This window comes from Marmota monax, unplaced genomic scaffold (genome assembly GCF_021218885.2).
Source record: "Marmota monax isolate L192 unplaced genomic scaffold, Marmota_monax_Labrador192_F-V1.1 WCK01_AAM20220418_F8-fsc00037, whole genome shotgun sequence".
NCBI lineage: Eukaryota > Metazoa > Chordata > Mammalia > Rodentia > Sciuridae > Marmota > Marmota monax.
The window spans coordinates 14236798-14257390 of NW_026693245.1; the positions used below are offsets into that span (position 1 = coordinate 14236798).

Consider the following 20593-nt stretch of genomic DNA (forward strand, 5'->3'; position numbering starts at 1 on the left):
GATTTTTGTCATTTTAAAAAATTTACTTTTTCTACCTTAAATTAGGTGCTCTGTGGATGTGTATAGTTTTAAATCCCCACTGCAAGTTGGAGCAGAAAGCGAGTTGGCTAAAACAGCTGAAAAAGTGGAACAGTGTTGATGTCTGCCCTTGGGAAGATGGAAATCATGGCAGCGAATTACCCAACTTAACTAATGCTCTGCCTCAGGGTGCAAATGCCAACCAAGGTGAGTCTACAATAATGTTCCGCTCAGTTTTTAGGAACTTCACTGTATATATGTGTTTATAAGGATAACAGACTGTATTTAGGGAACTGATTTTACCCACTTCAGAGCTTATTATAACTCAAGGACTTAATATATTTTGACTGTGAATGTGTGTGTTTTAATTTTCCCTGAGATCTCTGTATGCTTTTTAAAAGATTCTCAGAATACAGATATATGTAATATTTACACATATCAGTATGTGTTAAAAATGGGCCATTAATTATTTAGTTTGAATTTTTTTTAATTAAAAAAAACTACAGAGTAGAATGGTATTAGATTACTTTGTAAAACAAATTATTGAGATGCTTGAGAAGCTATGTGTTTTATCCCAATTCATACTTGTCCTACTATGTAATATGTTAAAAATTCTTCATTTTAGAAAGTAGCATGGAAGCATTTTATGACTGGACTGAGGGGCCTGTAATGCTTTGGGCATTTGGACTGGGAAACTTATTTACCGAGAAGTGTCTAGTATACTTATCTCCGTCTTCTAAGGCTAACTGTGCCCTCCAATCTGTGGAACAACTGAAAATGCCCCCAGGTGTTTCAGAAGAACCTCCCCCTCTCCCTCTCTCCCTCCCTCTCCCCCTCTCCCCCTCTCCTCCCCCCCTCCCTCCCTCCCTCTCCCTCCCCCCCTCTCTCCCCCCCTCTCTCTCTCTCTCTCTCTCTCTCTCTCTCTCTCTCTCTCTCTCTCTCTCTCTCTCGTTTCTATCCTGCTTTTTCAGCCAATCTCTTTCTATTGAATTGATCCATTTAGCTCAAGTCCCTCTTCATCAAAACAACAACAAAATCTTCCTTGGCCTCATTTTCTATCTAGCTACTAAAGGGTTTTCTGTTTTCAGAACCAGATTCTTAGCTAGCTAATAACTCTTGAAAATACAGATTTCATTCGCTAATTTATACCACTACTTTTGCATGATTTTGTGTCTTTTTTGGAGAAAAGTTAAAAGACCTTAAAGTCATTACAGAAGCAAGTTGGGATTAAATTACATGAGGAGAATCTAGAATCAAAACTATCCTCTATGTGCTGGTTTTATAAGTAGTTGGTACTACTAAAAAGAAAGAGTTTGGCTATGTGCTGAGTTCAAATGAGATATTACCAGTGTTTTTAGTCTTTACAAAGAAAGAAAATGGTATGTATTACTCTCTAGAGACTTATCCAATCAAAAAGAAAGATGATTGTCTAGCTCTGTCAGCTTTGTGTAGGGATATTTGCCTTGAATTCAGTATTTGAAATACATTTTGTCTTTATTGCTCATGATGATTTTATTTCATAACTTCAAAGAAAATAAAAGTACCCCTTAGGCCCCCAATTTTTTTCCAGACACTCAGAATTTTCAAGTTTGGCTGTGCAATATTTATTCTGTTGGTCCCTAAGAAAGGATATACTGACACCTCACAGGCAATCTTTTTTTTTTTAATTCTTTTGGTACTAGGGATTGAACTCAGGGGCACTCAACCATGGAGCCACATCCTCAGTCTTATTTTGTATTTTATTTAGATACAGCATCTTACTGAGTTGCTTAGTGCCTCGCTTTTGCTGAGGCTGCTTTGAGCTTGTGATCCTCCTGCCTCAGCCTCCCGCGCTACTGGGATTACAGGCGTGTATCACCACACCCAGCCTCACAGGCAATCTTGATTTCTTTCTATTTTCATATTTGGATTCTCTATGTTTCACTTCCTGCTTTTGGGGGACGGCCATTCTAATATTTTATACTTTACTTTTTACTCTCCATTTATTATGTTACTCTTGGTTAAACATGAATATTCCATAGGCTTTAGAAAACTGGTAAGAAGTGATTCAGCCTCCTCATACCACAGTTCATTTCATTTACAGTTTGGCCTAAGAGGTCCTGGTTTCATAGCTGTTTTACCTGAAGGCACCAGAGCACCTGCTCTCAGGAGAATGCCCACACCCTCCTGATTGACTGTCAGAAGAAGCTGGGGCTCAGATCTGCAGTACCTCAGTGCTCTCTTCCCTAGGAGAGAGTTGGCAGTGGCCAACAGAACCCAGCAGCTGTGCCATTCCACCTGGACTGAATGTGCCTATGCCACAGGCCATGGCAGGATTTGATGTATTTACACATTAAAGTGACTATGTATAGTGCTTAGAGGCAATCCTCTTATGAGGTCCTTTGTTAGAATTCATGAACAATAAGATTAGAATCTATATTTTGAAAGAGTGTTTTTAAAAAATACACTAGAATAACAGCCAGTGTCTTATTTTTAATTGTTTTGGTAAAAAACTTAAGACTTTTTCCCTTTTACTGTTCTAAATTTCCCAAGTTTAATTTTAATTAGGTAGTCTGTTTCTCTTTTTTTTTTTCAGTCTTAACTATAGTAATTGAATAACCAGAGAGACATCCAAGGTTTTAAAAACACCTAATCAAATCAGATTTTCAGTTTCACATCTTTTTAACCCTTGTATATGTGTATAGAATCAATTCTTATGCATTGCCATGTTATGACAGAACTTTATAGCCTTCATTTTCTTTTAAATATCATTTTATGAGAATTGAGCCTTTTTTGTTACCATTTGTTTTATTGTTCATCTAGAGGTTATCCATGTTAAATGCCTGGTGTGTGTCCTCTACATTTCTCTGTGTTCCCACAGTCACATATAAATAGGTGAACAGTTCATGTTTTTTTTTCCTAATGAAATTAGCCCCTACAGCTTGCTTTTACTAATAGTACAACAGATTGTGAGCTCTTGTTCTTTTAATAAATGCGTAATACTAAGTTGCTCTTAAAGTTTCTTTTTAGTTTTAAATTCTATTTCTGTAATTTGAGCTAAACAAATTAACTGAAACAAGAGGTTATGGAACCAGTGTCATCCTGGGTATAGACATATTCATTCTGCTCAGCAAAAAAATCAAAAACAAAACAAAAAACCCTAATAGGTTCAATAATGCAGGATACACTGTTCCACTCTTCATATATATATATATATCGTTCAGCTGCCAGCAAGGAATCTAGGTAGGGGCCATTGTAGGTGATACGTGATTTTTTTATGCTTCTTAAATTATCTGTATTCCACATGTTTTGATATGTCTGCCATTCAGGTAAAGATATCTAACTTGCCCCGAGATCCAGCTGAAGTAATGTCTCTGTTAAGGACTTTTCAAGAGCCTTTCTGAATAGTTGAATTAGCTGAATTTGTAGTAAGGATATCTGTGGTTTGATCCCTTTGCCACCACCTGGCCGTGTGACTTTGGCAGTCACTTTACTTCCCTTGCTCTGGTCAGTTCTCCCAACAGAATAGAGAGACTGGACTAAAAAAGTGCTCCAGGAGCCATTCTTCTTAGCTTAGTTGTTCTTTGATTTTTTTATGTTTTCGCTTTGTCTGAGCTCACATAAAGGTCTAGGGAGAGGAAGATGAAACCTTATCATAAGGAAATTCCATATTTTGCTTATACTTGAGTCTCAGAACATTTGAGCTAAGTTAAGTACACATGAATAAAAATAGTTTGTTACCCTGATTTTCATTTGAGGTTTGCTAGGGTTTGTGAACCATTGATGGTAAGTTTGGAGTGGGGACCCAAGAGGTGGGAGAGTAGGTGGAATTTTTAGGAATTGAATATCCCATGAGCTGAGGTGAGAGTATCCTTTATTCCCCAAACATTTCTTTTCTTCGTCAGGTCCTGAAACTTGAACCCTCTTCGGAGTGTATGCTTCTGCTCTTTTGTGATTCCCCGGCATACACTATGCTGGGGACATCACACCAGTCATGGAACCTGTCCAGGAGTCAGGAGGCAGCCTGTAGGGGCAAGGTAAGTGCGCTGGTTTGTTTTGTAGCTATGTTGTGTGGCTTTGTGAAATGTTAAATATATGCATTTATGCCCTTTGGGATATAAAGTGGCATTTAATCATTATATCCCGAGAAGCATAATAGTTTTAATTGTGCAAAACCGCACAATATAGTTAAAAAATATAACCAAAAGCACAACCCTTATGCGTATTTTTAAAGGCTGAATGAATCTTCCTGAAAGGTTCCATGGCTGGTGTCACATCTCTTGCATAGTGTTTGTGAGAGCTGTTGATCCCATCAGGGACAGCCCACCACAGCACCTCAGAAGTGGGGAGCAGTGAGTTTTCACATGATTTTTGTACCGAGTGCCTCTTTTAAGTGTATTTGGCATGGAAAGTAGACTTGACAGTTCTTTTTGCAGGATGCCTTTAACCTTAGCTTTAATGGCTGCCGAATGTTTGTGTTTGATAAAGCAAGTGAGTGAATGGTGGCTCTTTGGGCTGACTTGCCTCTTAGTACTTAGGATGTGAGAAAATTCACCCTTCGCCCTTCTGCTTAGGGGGTGCAGGACATTGTGTGTGGGTGTGTTCATGAACATCTGGCCACAGAATGGTATGACTGATTTATTCACATGTGAACAATAGCTGACACGGCTTTCTGAATTGTGGAAAAAACAGATTCATCGAACAGGCCACATCGGACAGTGTTCACACGAGCCATCGAGGCATGCGATCTCCACTGGCAGGATAGCCATTTGCAGCACATTATCAGCAGTGACCTATACACCAACTACTGTTACCATGACGACACTGAAAACTCCCTCTTTGACTCCCGCGGGTGGCCCCTCTGGCATGGTAAGTGGCCAAACCGGAAAGACATTTCCATGACTTACTTCTTTGTCTAGTTTCTATAGCATTATTAGAGTGGGAGGTGGAGAATTGAGGGATTCAATGGGAGATGGATGAATGCTTGGCAATAGGAGCTGGGTTTTTCATTCAAATCCAAGTCTAGAAATGGTTTCTCATGTCTTTTTAATAGTATTTTGGGAGAAACATCTTACTATTAAATCTGTTTTTGTAGACAGTGGCAACTTTACCCCATGGTTTTCTGTTTTAGAACATGTTCCTACAGCCTGTGCAAGAGTGGATGCATTACGTTCTCATGGGTACCCCAGAGAAGCACTGAGACTAGCAATAGCTATTGTTAACACATTAAGACGACAGCAACAGAAACAGTTGGAAATGTTCCGGACTCAAAAAAAAGGTGAATGTGAAGGAGTTTGTTTCCATTGGAATGGGATTCTTGGTGATGACCTCACTAGGTTTTGTATTCTTCTGGGAGAGATGGCTTTTGAAATTAGAGCCATAGAAATGGCTTTATTCTTGTAGAAATATTTGATAACTGCTGTAAAAAAATGTTATTGTTTCCTTTTTCTTGGTAGAATATTGTAAGAGAAAATTTTAGAAACATCTTTTAGCGGGCACTGAGCACTTGCTCAGCATGAATGAGGTCTTGGGTTCCATCTTCAGCACCACATACAAAAAACATAGATTAATGTTTTAAGAAGAATTTTTCATTGTTTGAGTAACTGTTGAATATGTATGGATTATCTAACATGCAAGTAGTTTAGCCAAATATATTGTGAAAGTAAAATAATTATAATAGGACTCTGGGGATAGGCTGCTTATGTTTGAATCCCAGTAATAGGTCCAGCTGAGCAGCCTTAGACAGTGACTTAATTTTTCTGTGATTTAGATGCCTGTTCTGTAGAATGGGGCTCAGTAGAGGACCTATCTCTTAGCATTGAGAAGATTAAAATAGTTAGTGTCTATAAACTACATAAAACAGGACTGGCATGATTTTTAAGAACTTTAAAACTTTTTAGCAACAATGATTTGTACATGAGGACATGTTATTTATTTAAAGTGACTGTAACAGGACTCCTAGATTTTTTCAAGTTTTGTATATGACATCTGATGAACTGTCAGCTGACAGAACACATTTAACTTCTCTTTTAGTTTATTAATCTTTTAAATTTTTTATATCTTATTTATTTATTTTTGTGTGGTGCTAATGATCAAACCCAATGCCTCACGCATGTGAGACAAGCGCTCTACCCCTGAGCTACACTTAGCCCATAATCTTTTAAATTTTGAATAAGCAGTATAATGGTCATCCCAGAAGGTTGTATTATGCTTAATCATCAAATAGTGAAATTTATATATGCTTTTTCTCATTGATCTGTGTACCTGTTGTTCTGTAAGTATAAATTTAATTGTTCTATTCATAAAATTGTTTCTATGAAATTAAATACTTTTGTTTATAAATCATAAAAATATAATTTTTAATGTGTCTTTGGTCAGTTTGTATTGTTTTTACTCTGTTTTAATTTTTATTAAGAAGGATAGTTTAGTTGCTGTGTGACTTTTTTTTTTTTCCTTTTGGTTATGTGTTTTTGTTGTTGTTGTTGTTTTTTGGTACCAGGGATTGAACTCAGGGACACTTGACATCCACATCCCCAGCCCTATTTTGTATTTAGAGACAGGGTCTCTCAGTGAGTTGCTTAGCACCTTGCTTTTGCTAAGGCTGGCTTTGAACTTGAGATCTTCCTGCCTCAGCCTCCTGAACTACTGGGATTACAGGTGTGCACTCACTGTGCCCAGCCTATGTTTTTGTTTTTATTCTTCAGGTTATTACACACCATACACTTTGAGTGTAACTAAATTATTAAAAGTTGTTGAAATAGGCTGGTGTTTGGAACATGTGTTTGCCAAAACTTTCAGTACCCTCTATATTGGAATTATTATGAATGTTAACACTATCATTTATACAGCAAAAAAATAAAATCAAAATCAAAATTTTCAATTTGAGCCAAAGAATGAAAAATTCAGATAGATTTGGAATGTAAGTAATCATCATATGTGACTACTTTGTTCAGTTCTTCCTGTTCTTCACATCATTACTGATGTTTGCAAAAAATATTGCTAGAACTTTTGGAAAAATTTTCTGAAATTCTTCTTCCCCTAAATATTCACATGATTTTTGACCAAAAGCATTTACTTCTGTTTAGTATAAAGGATAATATTCAGGCTAGGAAAGAGTACAGCATTTATTATATAGTGCAAAGTGAGCTAACTCATGATGATCATCTGGTTTTTTAAAAAAATCATATAAATTTTACTAAGAAATGTTGGTTTTTAAATTTTGTGTAGTAAAATGTTGCGTTAGCTAAAAAATACAAAGTATACAAATGTTAGTTCATTTAGTTAAGTTAGAAAGCATGTTAGTTTGGACTCCTTTGACTGTCTTTGATATAATACTATAGCCTAAATCTAGACCATTCTTAGACCCTTTTCTCTTTTATCATGCAAGCAGTGAATATTTCTATTTCATACTAGTCTTTAGTATTACTAAGATTTTGTAATACACCTGTATCTTTCCCTGCTTTTTTCTTGTTTTTGTTGTACATCCATATTTGAAGAATAGACTTTTGTAGCTATCATAAAAATCCAAAGTGCCGGGGCTGGGGTTGTGGCTCAGTGGTAGAGCGCTCGCCTAGCACATGTGAGGCCCTGGGTTTGATTCTCAGCACCACGTAGAAATAAACAAACAAAATAAAGGTATTGTGTCCAACTACAACTAAAAAAAAAAAAAAAAAAAGATATTTAAAAAAAATCCAAATGCCATAAGAGTTGCTTGTTAATGGACCAACATTAGTAAATGTAGTATCTCAACATTATCAGTGTTTCTTAGCATGATTTGTTAGCTTCTTGATTCTGAAAACAAAGTCCTTTCTTTTTTTGATTTATTTCTTCCATTTCCTCAGTTTCTATCACTTGACAATTGATTTGTTTGTATAAACACAGCGCTTACCTTAACACAGGTTTTTGCCCCCCAATATTAGACTATTCTCAAGAGTAATGCTCATGTTTCTTTCTTTCTTCCTTTTTTTTTTTTTTTTTTAATGCTGGTTATGTATTAGAAAACCAGTGGTAGAAACCAAAGGGAAGGACCTTCCAGGAAATCTAGAACCAAACAAATAAATTTTATTACATTGTGCCAAGCCATTTTTCATTTATGTGTATTCATAGTTAATAATTCAAAACCAGAAGACTTCTGAAAGAATGATGAATTCATGAAATGACTCTTTGGCTGTTTATAAGTCAATTTTTTTCTTATTTATTTTTCCTCATAGCTTTCATGCTTTCCTTTAAGGAGGATCTACTGTTATTTATTATCTTAGAAAACATTTAGATATAGTTAATATTTTACAGCAGTGGAATATATCTTAAAACATTTGCAACCTTTTCCTTAGAAGTCCGTAACTGAAGTCCGTAACTCAACAGTGCTAACATTCTGGGGGAAAAAAATGAAAAGAAAAATGCTTCTTCCACATATGTGTTATCTTCTTCTGTTCACCTTTGTGACAAAGATCCTGTCTTAAATAACTTAGAGATCCATAATAAGGAGGACTTCTGTGATGTGAAAGGGAGTGATTTAATGATATTAAACCATGGAAATCTGTGTCTAACCCAGGACCTTTAAGTCCTTAATTTAGATGATCTAGTGAGTGCTGACTCCTGAAGACAGCTTCTTGATGTAGTTGTAGAGTTAACTACTTGATGATTCCAGAGGTCTTCGTATCACTACCTTCTCAGAATAAAATTTGGAATTTATTAATCCCCTTACAACATGATTCAATAATGTGAGTAGTAATGTTAAACCAGTACACTGGATACATGAATGAAATAAATGTTTGAGAGCTGTCCTGGAATTTAGTACCATTTATATTGATTTACATGTAAACTTTTTCCATCTTTACATGTAAATATTTCCATCTGTAGTAGTACTGATTTGTCAGGATGCTACTATTAAACAATAAAGTCTTTCCTTCCTCTACTTCCCTCCTTTCCCCTCCCTATCTCTCAATTCCCTTTTCTTATACAGAGCTACCCCATAAAAGCATAACCTCAATAACCAATCTGGAAGGCTGGGTCGGACACCCCCTAGACCCTGTGGGGACTCTCTTCAGTAGCCTTATGGAAGCTTGCCACATTGATGATGAAAACTTCTCTGGGTTCTCAGATTTTACAGGTAAAGCCATTGGCATTACTATGATGATTTTGTTTGTTTTGAAACCCTGAGTGGCATTAGTCTTTGCTTTTCTTTATAGTATGCTTTATGAAACCATGTAGTTAACAATACTCATGATTAATAAGAGAGCAAGGAAATAGGCACTCTCAGGCTTTTCTGCCAGGCTTCCACAAGCAGAGAAAGGTCTTAGAGTCAACAACAGGCAGCATATGTCAAGATGTTTATTTTCTTATGGCCAATAGGTCTGCATCTAAGAATTTATCTACATTTATGACTATTTTCCAACAGAAAGATAAAAAGTAAGGATAGACACCATAGCATTTAGAGCCATAAAAATTAATTTAGTTGATTATTAAATTTATCTTTTCATTAAAATGACTTAAATATTTTAAATCTACTTTAAAGGGAGTATTAAATGCCATTTATAACTGTTTTACATCACACATTCCTTTAAAGTGGTATTTTGAGAGTTCTCTTGGCCCCTTGAACACTAAGAATCATCCCTGCAAGAGCCATGGTGGAGGTAAGAAAGGGATACAGGATTGCTCTGTTGTTACTCCCATAGCTGGTGAACTTAGAAGGTTAATTATCTTGCCCTTCATAATTTCCCCTGTAGTGGTTGCTTTTATGGATTAAGGGTGCCCAAAACTCTTTGTCAGGACTGAAGAAGGTATGGGTATGAGTTCACTTTCCTTGGGAGTTAGATGATTGAAATTTGTTACAATTTGTAATAAAAGCATCTTAACAGTCAAGAGAATGCTCAAAGAATCAGTCCTCTGATGATAACTGAAAACTCTGAGATAAAACAAAAGACCCTAAAATTGAGTAACATATGTTAGATTACTCTTTTCATTATAAATTTCAACAATGGAAACTTTTCTTTTTTAATTCCAGTCTTTAAAAAAAGTGGTGTTATTGTAGTTATCATGTTTAAAGTCTTTTTTCATTCCTGAGGATTCTTAGTATAATGCATAGTTTTCTTTTGTGACTCATTTTTAGTGGGAGAAAATATTTTTAATATTCTATCCTTCAAAACATACACACTTAGTCACCCATGGTCTCTTTTAGAAAGATTGGAAAACTATGCACTTTAACCAAAAAACACGTTTCTGGTTTTCTTAGAATTAAGTCAATAATTTATTCTAGTACTAGGTAGAATAAATATTTGTGCCTATCAAACTACCTGCTGCAAAAGTAGTTTGACTCTTTTTCCTTTGTTCCATTTTATAGAAAACATGGGACACTGCAAGTCTCTGGAATACCAACATCTACCTGCACATAAGTTTTTAGAAGAAGGGGAATCCTATTTAACCCTGGCCGTGGAAGTAGCCCTGATAGGGCTGGGACAGCAGCGTATCATGCCTGATGGGCTGTATACTCAAGAGAAAGTTTGCCGGAATGAGGAGCAGCTCATTTCTAAGCTTCAGGAAATTGAATTGGATGATACACTGGTGAAAATTTTTCGCAAGCAAGCAGTCTTCCTATTAGAAGGTAGTTTGACAAATTTTCCACTTAGTTAGCCAATTTGATTTAGGTACTAATCTTTCTTATGTTAATAGTCCTGTATGAATGCATTTAATATGGTTGTTCTGACTGATAGGATCTTAAGTGTCAAGAACATGTTCTCTGTTCAAAAAAATAGTATCACTGAAAAAAAAGTACAGATGTTTAGATTTGTATCATTTAGGTTGTAATATAGTATAGCCTGTTAGAAATGAACCTCATTTGAATGCTGCAAGCTTTGTAAAGGACCATTTTATTAATGAGTAATTCCTGAGATAAATGCGATTTTTATATTTAAGGAGTTGTTATTGGTAGTCATGTTCCTATTTGCTTAATCAGTTAAGTAATAAAGTAAAGATTGGCACTCCTGCAAATTTTTGACTGTTACCTGGTATCTGTTTTTAATATGTCATGCACATGCTAACAAAAAACTAAAGGCTACAGGAATGACTTTCCACAGCTCTAATTTCATAGGATTCACTAGGCATAGATTGACCAAGGAAAAAGTTTTGTAGAATTTGTAAGGGAAAGTCAAATAAATGTTCTCCTTTTTCTCTAAATTCAAGATTTAAAGGGCCTAACAGATTTTGGTTGGGATTGTTTTTCAGATTTTTTTTCCTCAAAAAGATAAATGGAATTAGTATAATAACCTGTTCTTTGTGCAAATTTTGGAGGTGTCTAATTGATAAAATAGCTTCTCTCTCACCAGTCCATGTGTGTTATCATGGGATTTTCTGAGATTGACCAGTTGAGAAAGCATAGTGTCTTCATTTTTTATCCTGGATTGATACACGTGAAGGAAGGGTTTTAAACAAAATAGCATTTTGAACCTTGTTTGTTTATCTAAAACTAAAGATCTATTTGAAAGAAAATATTTTCTGTAAAGATGCACATTTGTATATCTTAGAAATGGATTTTAAAGGGAAAATATTCTTAAGGCAAGCCTTCTTAATAGCATCCTTCATTTTAATAAAAATTCCTAATTTTAATTTTGAAGTACTTTTCTGAAGTTATTTTTCCCTAAAGATACAAAGCCCATCTTTGGAAAAAAAAATTTTTTAAAAAAGCCCATCTTTGCAAGTTCATAGAGTAATCCTAGTTGTTTTCTTTCAGTTTCCTTCCATGAAATTCCTTTAAACTATAAACAGTATTGTTAGCCACAAACATTTTTAAAGGTTGACTATTACTGGCTGTACTTTTTTTTTTTTTTTTTTTTTTTTTGAGAGAGGGTACTGATGATTGAACTCAGGATCACTCCACCACTGAGCCACATCCCCAGCCCTATTTTGTATTTTATTTAGAGCTCTGTTTTGTATTTTATTTAATATTGTATATTATTTAGACCCTGTCTTAGCACTAAGTTGCTTAGCACTTTGCCTTTGCTGAGGCTGGCTTCGAACTGAACTCGTGATCCTCCTGCCTCAGCCTCTCAGGCTTGCTGGGATTACAGGCATGAGTCATGTTGCCCAGCTGTGGTGACTTTTTTTTTTTTAAAAGAGAGAGAGAGAGGGAATTTTAATATTTATTTTTTAGTTATCGGCAGGCACAACATCTTTGTTTGTATGTGGTGCTGAGGATTGAACCCGGACTGCATGCATGCCAGGCGAGCGCACTACCGCTTGAGCCACATCCCCAGCCCCTGTAGTGACTTTTAATGCCGCAGTCTGGCTGGGCACAATCAGGAGCCACTTGTCAAAAGAAACTAACTTTATTTTTAGAACCACACACGCCAAACAAAATAGCCTCTCAGGAAAAACCCTCAGAGCCTCAACTGCCACCACCGGCTTTCCACAAGCCTCTCTCTCCCACACAAGCTTCTCCCCACCTCCCACCATCCTCCTGCTCTTGAGGCCGATTGGCTGGGTCACGTGGGCGGAGCCAAAAAAGTCCCCCAATGAGCAGCTCCGTGGTCTGAAAGGGCAGGGAAACAGCCCAATGAGCATCACCGCAGAGGAGCCAATCAGCTAGATGTTGCTGGGGCCGAGGAGCCAATCAGCTAGATGTTGCTGGGGCTGCTGTGAGCCAATCATCAGCCAGCAGCTGGAAGTTTGCTGGCAGCTGGAAGTTTGCTGGAGCCCCTTTGGCTGTGGCTCTCAACATCTCCCCCTCTCTGTTTAAACAACAAGCATGTGGCTTAGGGACCGTGCCTGTTAGGCAGTCCAATTCAACATATGGTCCTTACCCGTCATCGGATGAACTGACCTCTAGGCGTCAGCCTCCTGTCTTAGGTTGGTACCACTGCAATTGGATCATACCCGTCACTGACTACCGGTCCAGCATACAGCCATACTTGTGGATAGGCCTTTGCACCTGTGGGGGGTGAGGTTCTTTGCCTCACCTCTGTTGGCCCCCAAATTTTAGACCATCACTAGTAGAGGAGGATGCAAAATGCCATGACATTAAGCCAATTGAGGGCTCCTTTGAAAAATTGTACCACCGGTGACACCATCAGCAAAAATACTCCAGCACTACCACAATTCGCTGTACCAACAGATAGTTCACAATGCATACAGGTGAGCTCACAATGTGTCCAGGCAAGTTCTGCAAGCAGTTCAGTGATGGCTATTGTAGAAGCTGTAGATTGGTTTTATCTTTGACTTCACCAGCTGCCAGCATTTTAATTTCCATTAAATTGAAGTTCAGGAAGAGGATGTGTGGGTTTTCAAAATTGACAATGTGTAATATCTGTTTATCATTTATCTTTTTAAATATATTACCATGTTCATCATTCATGGATATTTTTGATCTTTGTCTTAGTCTTTGTTATTTCATCCTTTTATGGAAACTACCTGAGAAGGAGCCCTGTTGACTTGTTGGGGTAGTACAGGAGGTAGACCCAGGGGAAACCCAGGGATCATTTCTATAAACTCCAAAAGATGGAGCTTTGCAAGTCAAAATTTATGTATGTCTCGTATATTTATACTCTGCAAATTTCAGGAGTAAATTAAATAACAGATCCGAAGAAGGAGAAGTAACCCTGTGTTGCTGCTGAGTGCTGAACTCTTCTGGCCACACTATTGGATGGATTATTTGGCATACTGGAAAAGCACCTAGTGCTAGGGAAACCTAGTGCCAAATGTCTGGGTTTTGTTTTGTTTTTATTCAGTACTTTTTTTTGGTACCAAGGATTGTACCCAGGGGCGCTCAACCACTGATCTGCATCTCCAGCCCCTTTTTATATTTTATTTAGAGACAGGGTCTCGCTGAGTTGCTTAGGATCTTGCTAAATTATTGAGGCTGTCTTTGAGCTTGTGATCCTCCAGCCTCAGCCTCCCGTGATGCTGGGATCACAGGCTTGCGACACAGTACCTGGCTTGTTATTTAGTACTCTTGAGTTCAGGGATCACACTAATTAGTCTATAAATAATTCTGTGACACCTGACTTAATATTTTGCTTGTTGGGAAATGACATAGAGAAGTGATTATGCATCTGGTTTTCCCTGAGTAGTACAAAAGGTAATTTGCTTTAAAGGGATAGGATGAAAAGACATGAAGGCGAAATGAAGAATATATATAATAACAAATTTTCTGTAGTTGGTCCTAACTTAAAATAGAGTTAGTGTCTTAGCTTTGGTAGTTATAACAGAATACCACAGACTGTGTGGCTAAACAAAAAAATTTATTTCTCATAGTTCTGGAGGCTGGAAGTCCACAATTGGCCAATACTGCTTCTGAAGCTTTTCCTGGCTTGAAGACAGCCACTTTCTCCCTGTGTCCTCACATGGCACAGCCAGAACAAGCTCTCTGGTGTCTCTTATTATAAAGACACTAATCCTGTTGGATCAGCACCCCACTCTGACCTCATTCAACTTTAATAACATCCATAAAATCTCTTTTTCCATCTATAATCACATTGGGGTCTGAGGCTTCAACATGAACTTTGGGGAGACACGTATTTAGTCTGTGATAGTAACTTACTTAATGTAGTCTTGTTATATGAACTAAAGATGAGAGTATAATGCTGTTAACAACTTTTGAAGAATACTGGATCACCAAGACATTTTAAAATGTTTTCAAGTAAAGAAAAATCTTAATGGATTTGTTAAAGTTAGTAATTTAGGATGGATATTTGTTTAAATGAAAAATAAGTTGTTTGTGTGATATTTAAAGTACTTAAATACTGAATAGTTCAAGTGCTACCAAAATATTAGTATTAAAAAATAATTTCCATTGAAATGATCTATAATGTATCATGCAGCTACCCCACACCCGGTTCAGTTACTCCTCTCCCATTTCTTTTGAACTGCATTTCTTGCATTCTAAACTCTTTGACAGACTTGATTTTTCTCCTGAAAAACAAATGTATTATGTCCTCCAAGCAGTAGTTTCATGGTTCATAATTGTAGAAATCATGAAACAGATGTTACCCAAAGGTGACATGGAAACTAATTTATTAAACACTTTACAGTAACTAAACCTCAGAGCGCTTAAGTGCAGAGTGGTTGAACTAACCACTGTGGTTTCCTTTCAAAATTTATTTTAGAAGTCTGTGTTGCCTTCTCAGAGTAGCATTCAGGGAGCACACAGGGGAAGTCTGCTTTGCTGCTGTGCCTATCAGAATTTATTAAGAAATGAATTTTGACAGCTTAAATGTAATTTTGCTTTTTAAATTGACCTTCCAGTGCCCAAACAGTAGTAGATTTCTAGTTAAGTTTTTATTTTTTTATTTTGCCTATACTGAGTACTGGTAACTTTTTATTAATCACTGTATAGGAATAATTATATTTGCTTACTAGAAGCAGCAGCATATAAAGTCTCTGAATTGATACCTGGCGTCGCTGTACCCTATGATTGCGTGGATCTATGGGCTGGGTCCATGGTTAAGCTGCAGAGTCTTTTGTGCATTTGCATATCTGGTTGCTCAGTTGTCACACACTGAGAGGGTTCGTGATTCAGGGGGTTCCTTTCTCTGAGGTACTTGTACTGTAAGTGAGCTTTGCCCCTTAGTTCTGTGGCTCTTGTTTTAGCTAAGGGATAGTGGAGAGATTGTTCATGAACTAAAGTCTGTATTGGACACTGTGGAATCTTTTTGACTAAAAATTTTATTCCTTTCTTCTGTCAGATTAAATTCTTACCTAAATTAGCTTACGTGTGTTGAAATTTTACACAAAAATGTTGAGGTATGCTTTTTGAGAAGTGTTAGTTTGTGTTTTAGGAAAGTAAAACATGTATGCTCTCTTCCCACAGCTGGGCCATATAGTGGTTTAGGCGAAATAATCCACCGGGAGAGCGTTCCAATGCACACATTTGCCAAGTATCTCTTCACCTCTCTCCTACCTCATGATGCTGAACTGGCATACAAAATTGCACTGAGAGCAATGCGGTACGTATTCACAGCCCAGCCAGGCAGAGGCAGTCCATATTCCCCACCAGCAGAAATGGCTGTTTACTGACTGTATTTGACAGAAAAGCTAAGGAAACTCTTTTTTTTTTTTTAATGCTTCCTGAATTATTGTGGAGGTGATCTGCTTGAAGGCTTGTTTTTTTCTTCTTTCTTTTTTAATTTTTAAAAATTTGCTGTAATTAGTTATACATGACAGTAGAATTAATTTTGGTACATTGTACACAAGTGGAGCTCAACGTCTCATTCCTCTGGCTGTACATGGTGCAGAGTCACTCCAGTAGTTTAGTTTATTCATACATGTATATAGGGTAAATAATGTCCATCTCATTCCATTGTCCTTCCCACCTATACCCCCTCCCCTCACCTCACTCCCCTCTGCCCAATCCAGAGTTCCTCCATTCTTCCCTACTTCTCTGACCCAATAATGAATCAGCATCTGCTTATCAGAGAAAACATTCGACCTTTGGTTTTGGGGCTTGGCTTACTTCGCTTAGCATGATATTATCCAGCTGCATCCATTTACCTGCACATGCCATAATTTCATTCTTTAAGGCTGAGTAATATTCCATTGTGTATATACACCACATTTTCTTTATCCATTCATCTGTTGAAGGGCCCCCAGGTTGGTTTTGTTCTAAAGTGAAGGAAGAATTGCATCTCCAACCATTGTCATGCTTATGGCCATCATGGTTCTTTCCTCTGTTCCTTTAAGCTAGAATTTAGAAATAGAGTTTCAGAATTTTTAATTGTGAGACCACAACAGTTGAACCCCTTCTGAATATTTATTTTGAAAAATTAGATTCTCTAAACCATGGAATGTATTTGACTTGAATGTAATAACCAAGGAAGGCTTTTATACCTGTTTTGATTCCACATTCCATCAGTAGTAGTACAGGAAGGCTACTGTGTCACCCACTAGAACATGTTTGTGATCATCTCAAGGCCAAGAGAAGATGGGATGTGTATGCTGTTGAGAGAGTGCTTACTAGGGCCCTCAAGGACTGGGCCTCCCTCTGACTGCCTGCATTCCTCGGCCCCTCCCTCTCAATAACGGCAGTTAGAATACCTCCTCCTCTGTCATGCACCTTCTTATTTTCACATGCCTTTTTAATTTCAGCAAATAATTGTTTTTATCATGAATTTGTTTAAGGTGAATACTTATTAATGAGTTTAAGATTATATTTATTAATCTTGTATGTAATCTATTAAAGTTTAAGGACCTAAAGAAAATATGTACCTTTCTTATTGAAACATCTGCTTTTACTCTTTTTCCTTTTTAAAAAAATTAATAGAACACCCCCTGTGTTTCAAACAGAAAGTATTGATTAGACATGATTATGATTAACTAAAGTTACAGGCCCGGTGTAGATCTTTAAGCTTGAGGATATTGAAGAATAGTTTGTTCCTATAAAAAGCTTTTCATCATAGATTCTATGTCTGTAATCAGTGTAAGATTCAAAAGCAAATTCTGGCCTATAAATTACCAGTGTCTCCAAAGTTAACTCTGTTCTTAGATATAAGCTACACTCAATATTTTATCTAATATTTATGAAATGATGGGGTGAGAGCGTGTGTGTGTGTGCGCGTGCGCATACGCTCGGGTGTACAATGCCTCTGTGTCAGTGTTTCAAGGCTGACATCCTTTAATTTGGCATGCTTTTCTGAGTAACTTATTAGAGAAACCTTATAATATTCTCTTGGCTATTTTTAAAGTACCAAAAAATAAATCAATAACTAATATAAGCAATAGTCCTCTACTAGATTGCTTTATACTACTTGGTTTGTATTTTTGAGCACATTTTTATAAGTAGATTCCTATTCCCCTTTGGAAGCTGAAATAGAAGTTTTCTTTGGAGACAGCTGCTCCACTCTAAACTTATTCTACTCCTAAAAACTCTACTCTTTTTGTAAAGGGAAGGATGTTAATGTTATGATGCCACCAGATGCTGTTGTTACTACCAATGGTAAATTTAAGAGTAAAATAGCATGAGGTTTGTGTGTGGTTCTGGCTTATGTAACGGTGTCTGCCAGGCAGAAAGCCTTGCTTTTCTAATGAATGCTCAGAAGCTCAGCTCATTTATATTCTCCTTTAGTTGCTTCCCAGGCAATTTCTTCCTGGGGAATACTAGCAGGGGACAGGGGAACTGTTTTCCACCTTTCTCTTCTGCCTGCCACTTCTACCCCAGCCAAACCCCTGCCATGGAAGGGAGGTAATGTAACCTACCAGAGCATTTTAAGGCAGCCAAGGGAACAGGAAGGGAGAGAGAGATGTAGCTTGCTTGCTTCTTACTCCTTCTGGAAGAGGGAGGCTGAGGAAGCATTCATTTTCTCCCTTTCCCAGGGATGTTGACTAGTTGCCTCTACAGCAACTGCCAAGATATGCCTACCCCTTGAAGGGACACTGAATTTAAAAAAAAGAAAGAAAGAAAAAGTTAAATAGCAATCCTGCCAAAATTCTTATTACTTGCCTATCTTGCCACCCTTTCTAATGATAACCTTTCTTTGTCCCTAGATTAAAAAAAGAGCCATTTGGCTTACCTGAGAAGTAACTACTCTTGGCTGAGGCCAGGAGGCCAGTATCTCGCCCTTACCCTACTAATAACTTTTTTTTTTGATGGGGGTGCTGGGGATTGAACCCAGAGCTTTGTGCATGTGAGGCAAACACACTACCAACTGAGCTATATTCCCCAGCCCCTGCTAATAACTTGATTTCCAACTTTTATTCTATAGTCTCTAACCCTCTAACCCTATTATACCTAAAGTAAGGCCAGTGTTTGATTAGTGTACTTTTTTTTTTTTTTTTTTTTTTTTGGTGGTGGTGGTGGTGATGCTGGGGATTGAACCCAGGGCTTTTTGCATATGTTAAGTAGGCACTCTACCACTAAGCTACATACCTATCCTGAATTTTGATATTTGTAAAGGAATTATTTCTGTTGTACTTCTTCTACCCATCTTTTTGGCATGTGCTTTGTTTTCAAGAATTATTTATTTGTCAATATATTGTTAATCAAAGATAGAATTAAATACTAGAAATCGTAATTTTGTAGAACTGTCTAGGGATACATTCATCTGTTGCATCTTCTCTGATATTGTCTGGTTCAGAAAGAACATATTCTAACTTTAAACTTCTGTTGTCATAATTCTGCAGAAATTATGAAAATATATAAAGGAGGTCATATTTATTTGCTTTCCATCTTATTTATATTTTTTAATAAGTTAAGCTTATTCATCTGAGCTGCCTACTCATCCCCAATTGTCTTAATCTGTCTTAAATATCCATTTTTACTGGTTTTGTTAATTTTTATTTTTAATGAATAAGATTGAAAAAGAGTAAATAAACATCAAGACTTGTGTTTCAAAGTTCATTAATGTTAAGTATTTTAGTTTCTCTGAATATTACAATTTTCTGAATGATGCTAAAGAAAGGAGATCTCTTAGGTTTGAGAGATGAGCAAATAACAGTATGACTTTGGTGTCCAAGCAGCAGACAGTAGTTATCCCAGCTCTTTGTGAACCAAGGTCCTGAACAATATTTTTCAGCATCTACTCACTCCTCTGGCTTCTGTAGGCCAGTCCTTGTGGCCAGGGTAACAGACAAGTAGTAACTAGAGGCCACCTTCCTCATCTTCTCATTACAGGTTGCTAGTATTGGAATCTACTGCTCCAACGGGAGACCTCACCCGCCCACACCACATTGCATCAGTTGTTCCCAACCGATACCCTCGTTGGTTCACTCTAAGCCACATTGAATCCCAGCAGTGTGAGCTGGCATCCACCATGCTAACTGCAGCCAAAGGTACTCTAATGTCCTGAGGCCTTGTAACTGTTTTGTTAATTTGCCTGCCTTTTTTTTTTTTAACCCCACCCCCACTCCCCAGTTCTCAATAGTGGTGTTCATGTCAGACATTGTAAAGGGGTCCTTTTCTTTAGATGCTAGCTTTATGTTTGCTCATGAGGCAAAACAGACACTGTTCATTTGAGTCCGGCATTTTCCTTATTTACCTGTATCATTAAACCTGGTGCTAGCTGAGTTAGGTTAGTTACCATGCCAAATAAAAGGGGAGGGGGTGCAAATGGTTGAGGTTTAGAAACAAAAAGTTTGTTTGCTTTTTTTTTTTTGTACCTGAAATATTCACCAAAAATTCATAAATGGGAACTAGGAGAGCTGTTTACTATTTCATGTTGGTTCTGGATCATATGTGCTTTTAGTCATTGAGGGTGTGTCTGGGTGTATCTTTTTGTGAATTCAAGATTTATAGACATTACAGTAACATAGTTGTACCAGCTGTGCCATTGACTTTGTGAACATTTCAGGTAAACTAACTTGTGCTTTGCTTTATTTGTGTTCTTTTTTCCTCTTGTTATGCATTTATGGTTTCATGGGTTTTCATTGATTTTGCCTCACTTACCTTTGATTTGATTTGGGTTAGTTTTCCCTTGTTCATTGCAGGTGATGTTCGGAGGCTGGAAACAGTATTAGAATCCATCCAGAAAAATATTCACTCCTCATCACACATCTTCAAACTCGCCCAAGATGCATTTAAAATAGCAACTCTCATGGACAGTTTGCCAGACATCACTCTTTTGAAAGTGTCTCTGGAGCTGGGTTTGCAGGTATGTGCTTGGTGGTTTTTCCCGAT

At 37.2% G+C, this 20593-nt stretch overlaps 1 protein-coding gene across 1 annotated transcript in view; it reads left to right on the top strand.

Annotated features, from left to right (window-relative positions):
• Zswim6 (zinc finger SWIM-type containing 6) overlaps window positions 1-20593 on the top strand; it is a 210587-nt gene that overhangs the window by 183813 nt on the left and 6181 nt on the right. The window contains exons 5-12 of the mRNA XM_046456269.2: window positions 46-225; window positions 4690-4866; window positions 5129-5275; window positions 8960-9106; window positions 10337-10597; window positions 15797-15932; window positions 19592-19749; window positions 20404-20567. Of these exons, the coding sequence (XP_046312225.1) occupies window positions 46-225; window positions 4690-4866; window positions 5129-5275; window positions 8960-9106; window positions 10337-10597; window positions 15797-15932; window positions 19592-19749; window positions 20404-20567 (1370 nt within the window). The remainder of the gene's footprint in view (window positions 1-45; window positions 226-4689; window positions 4867-5128; window positions 5276-8959; window positions 9107-10336; window positions 10598-15796; window positions 15933-19591; window positions 19750-20403; window positions 20568-20593) is intronic.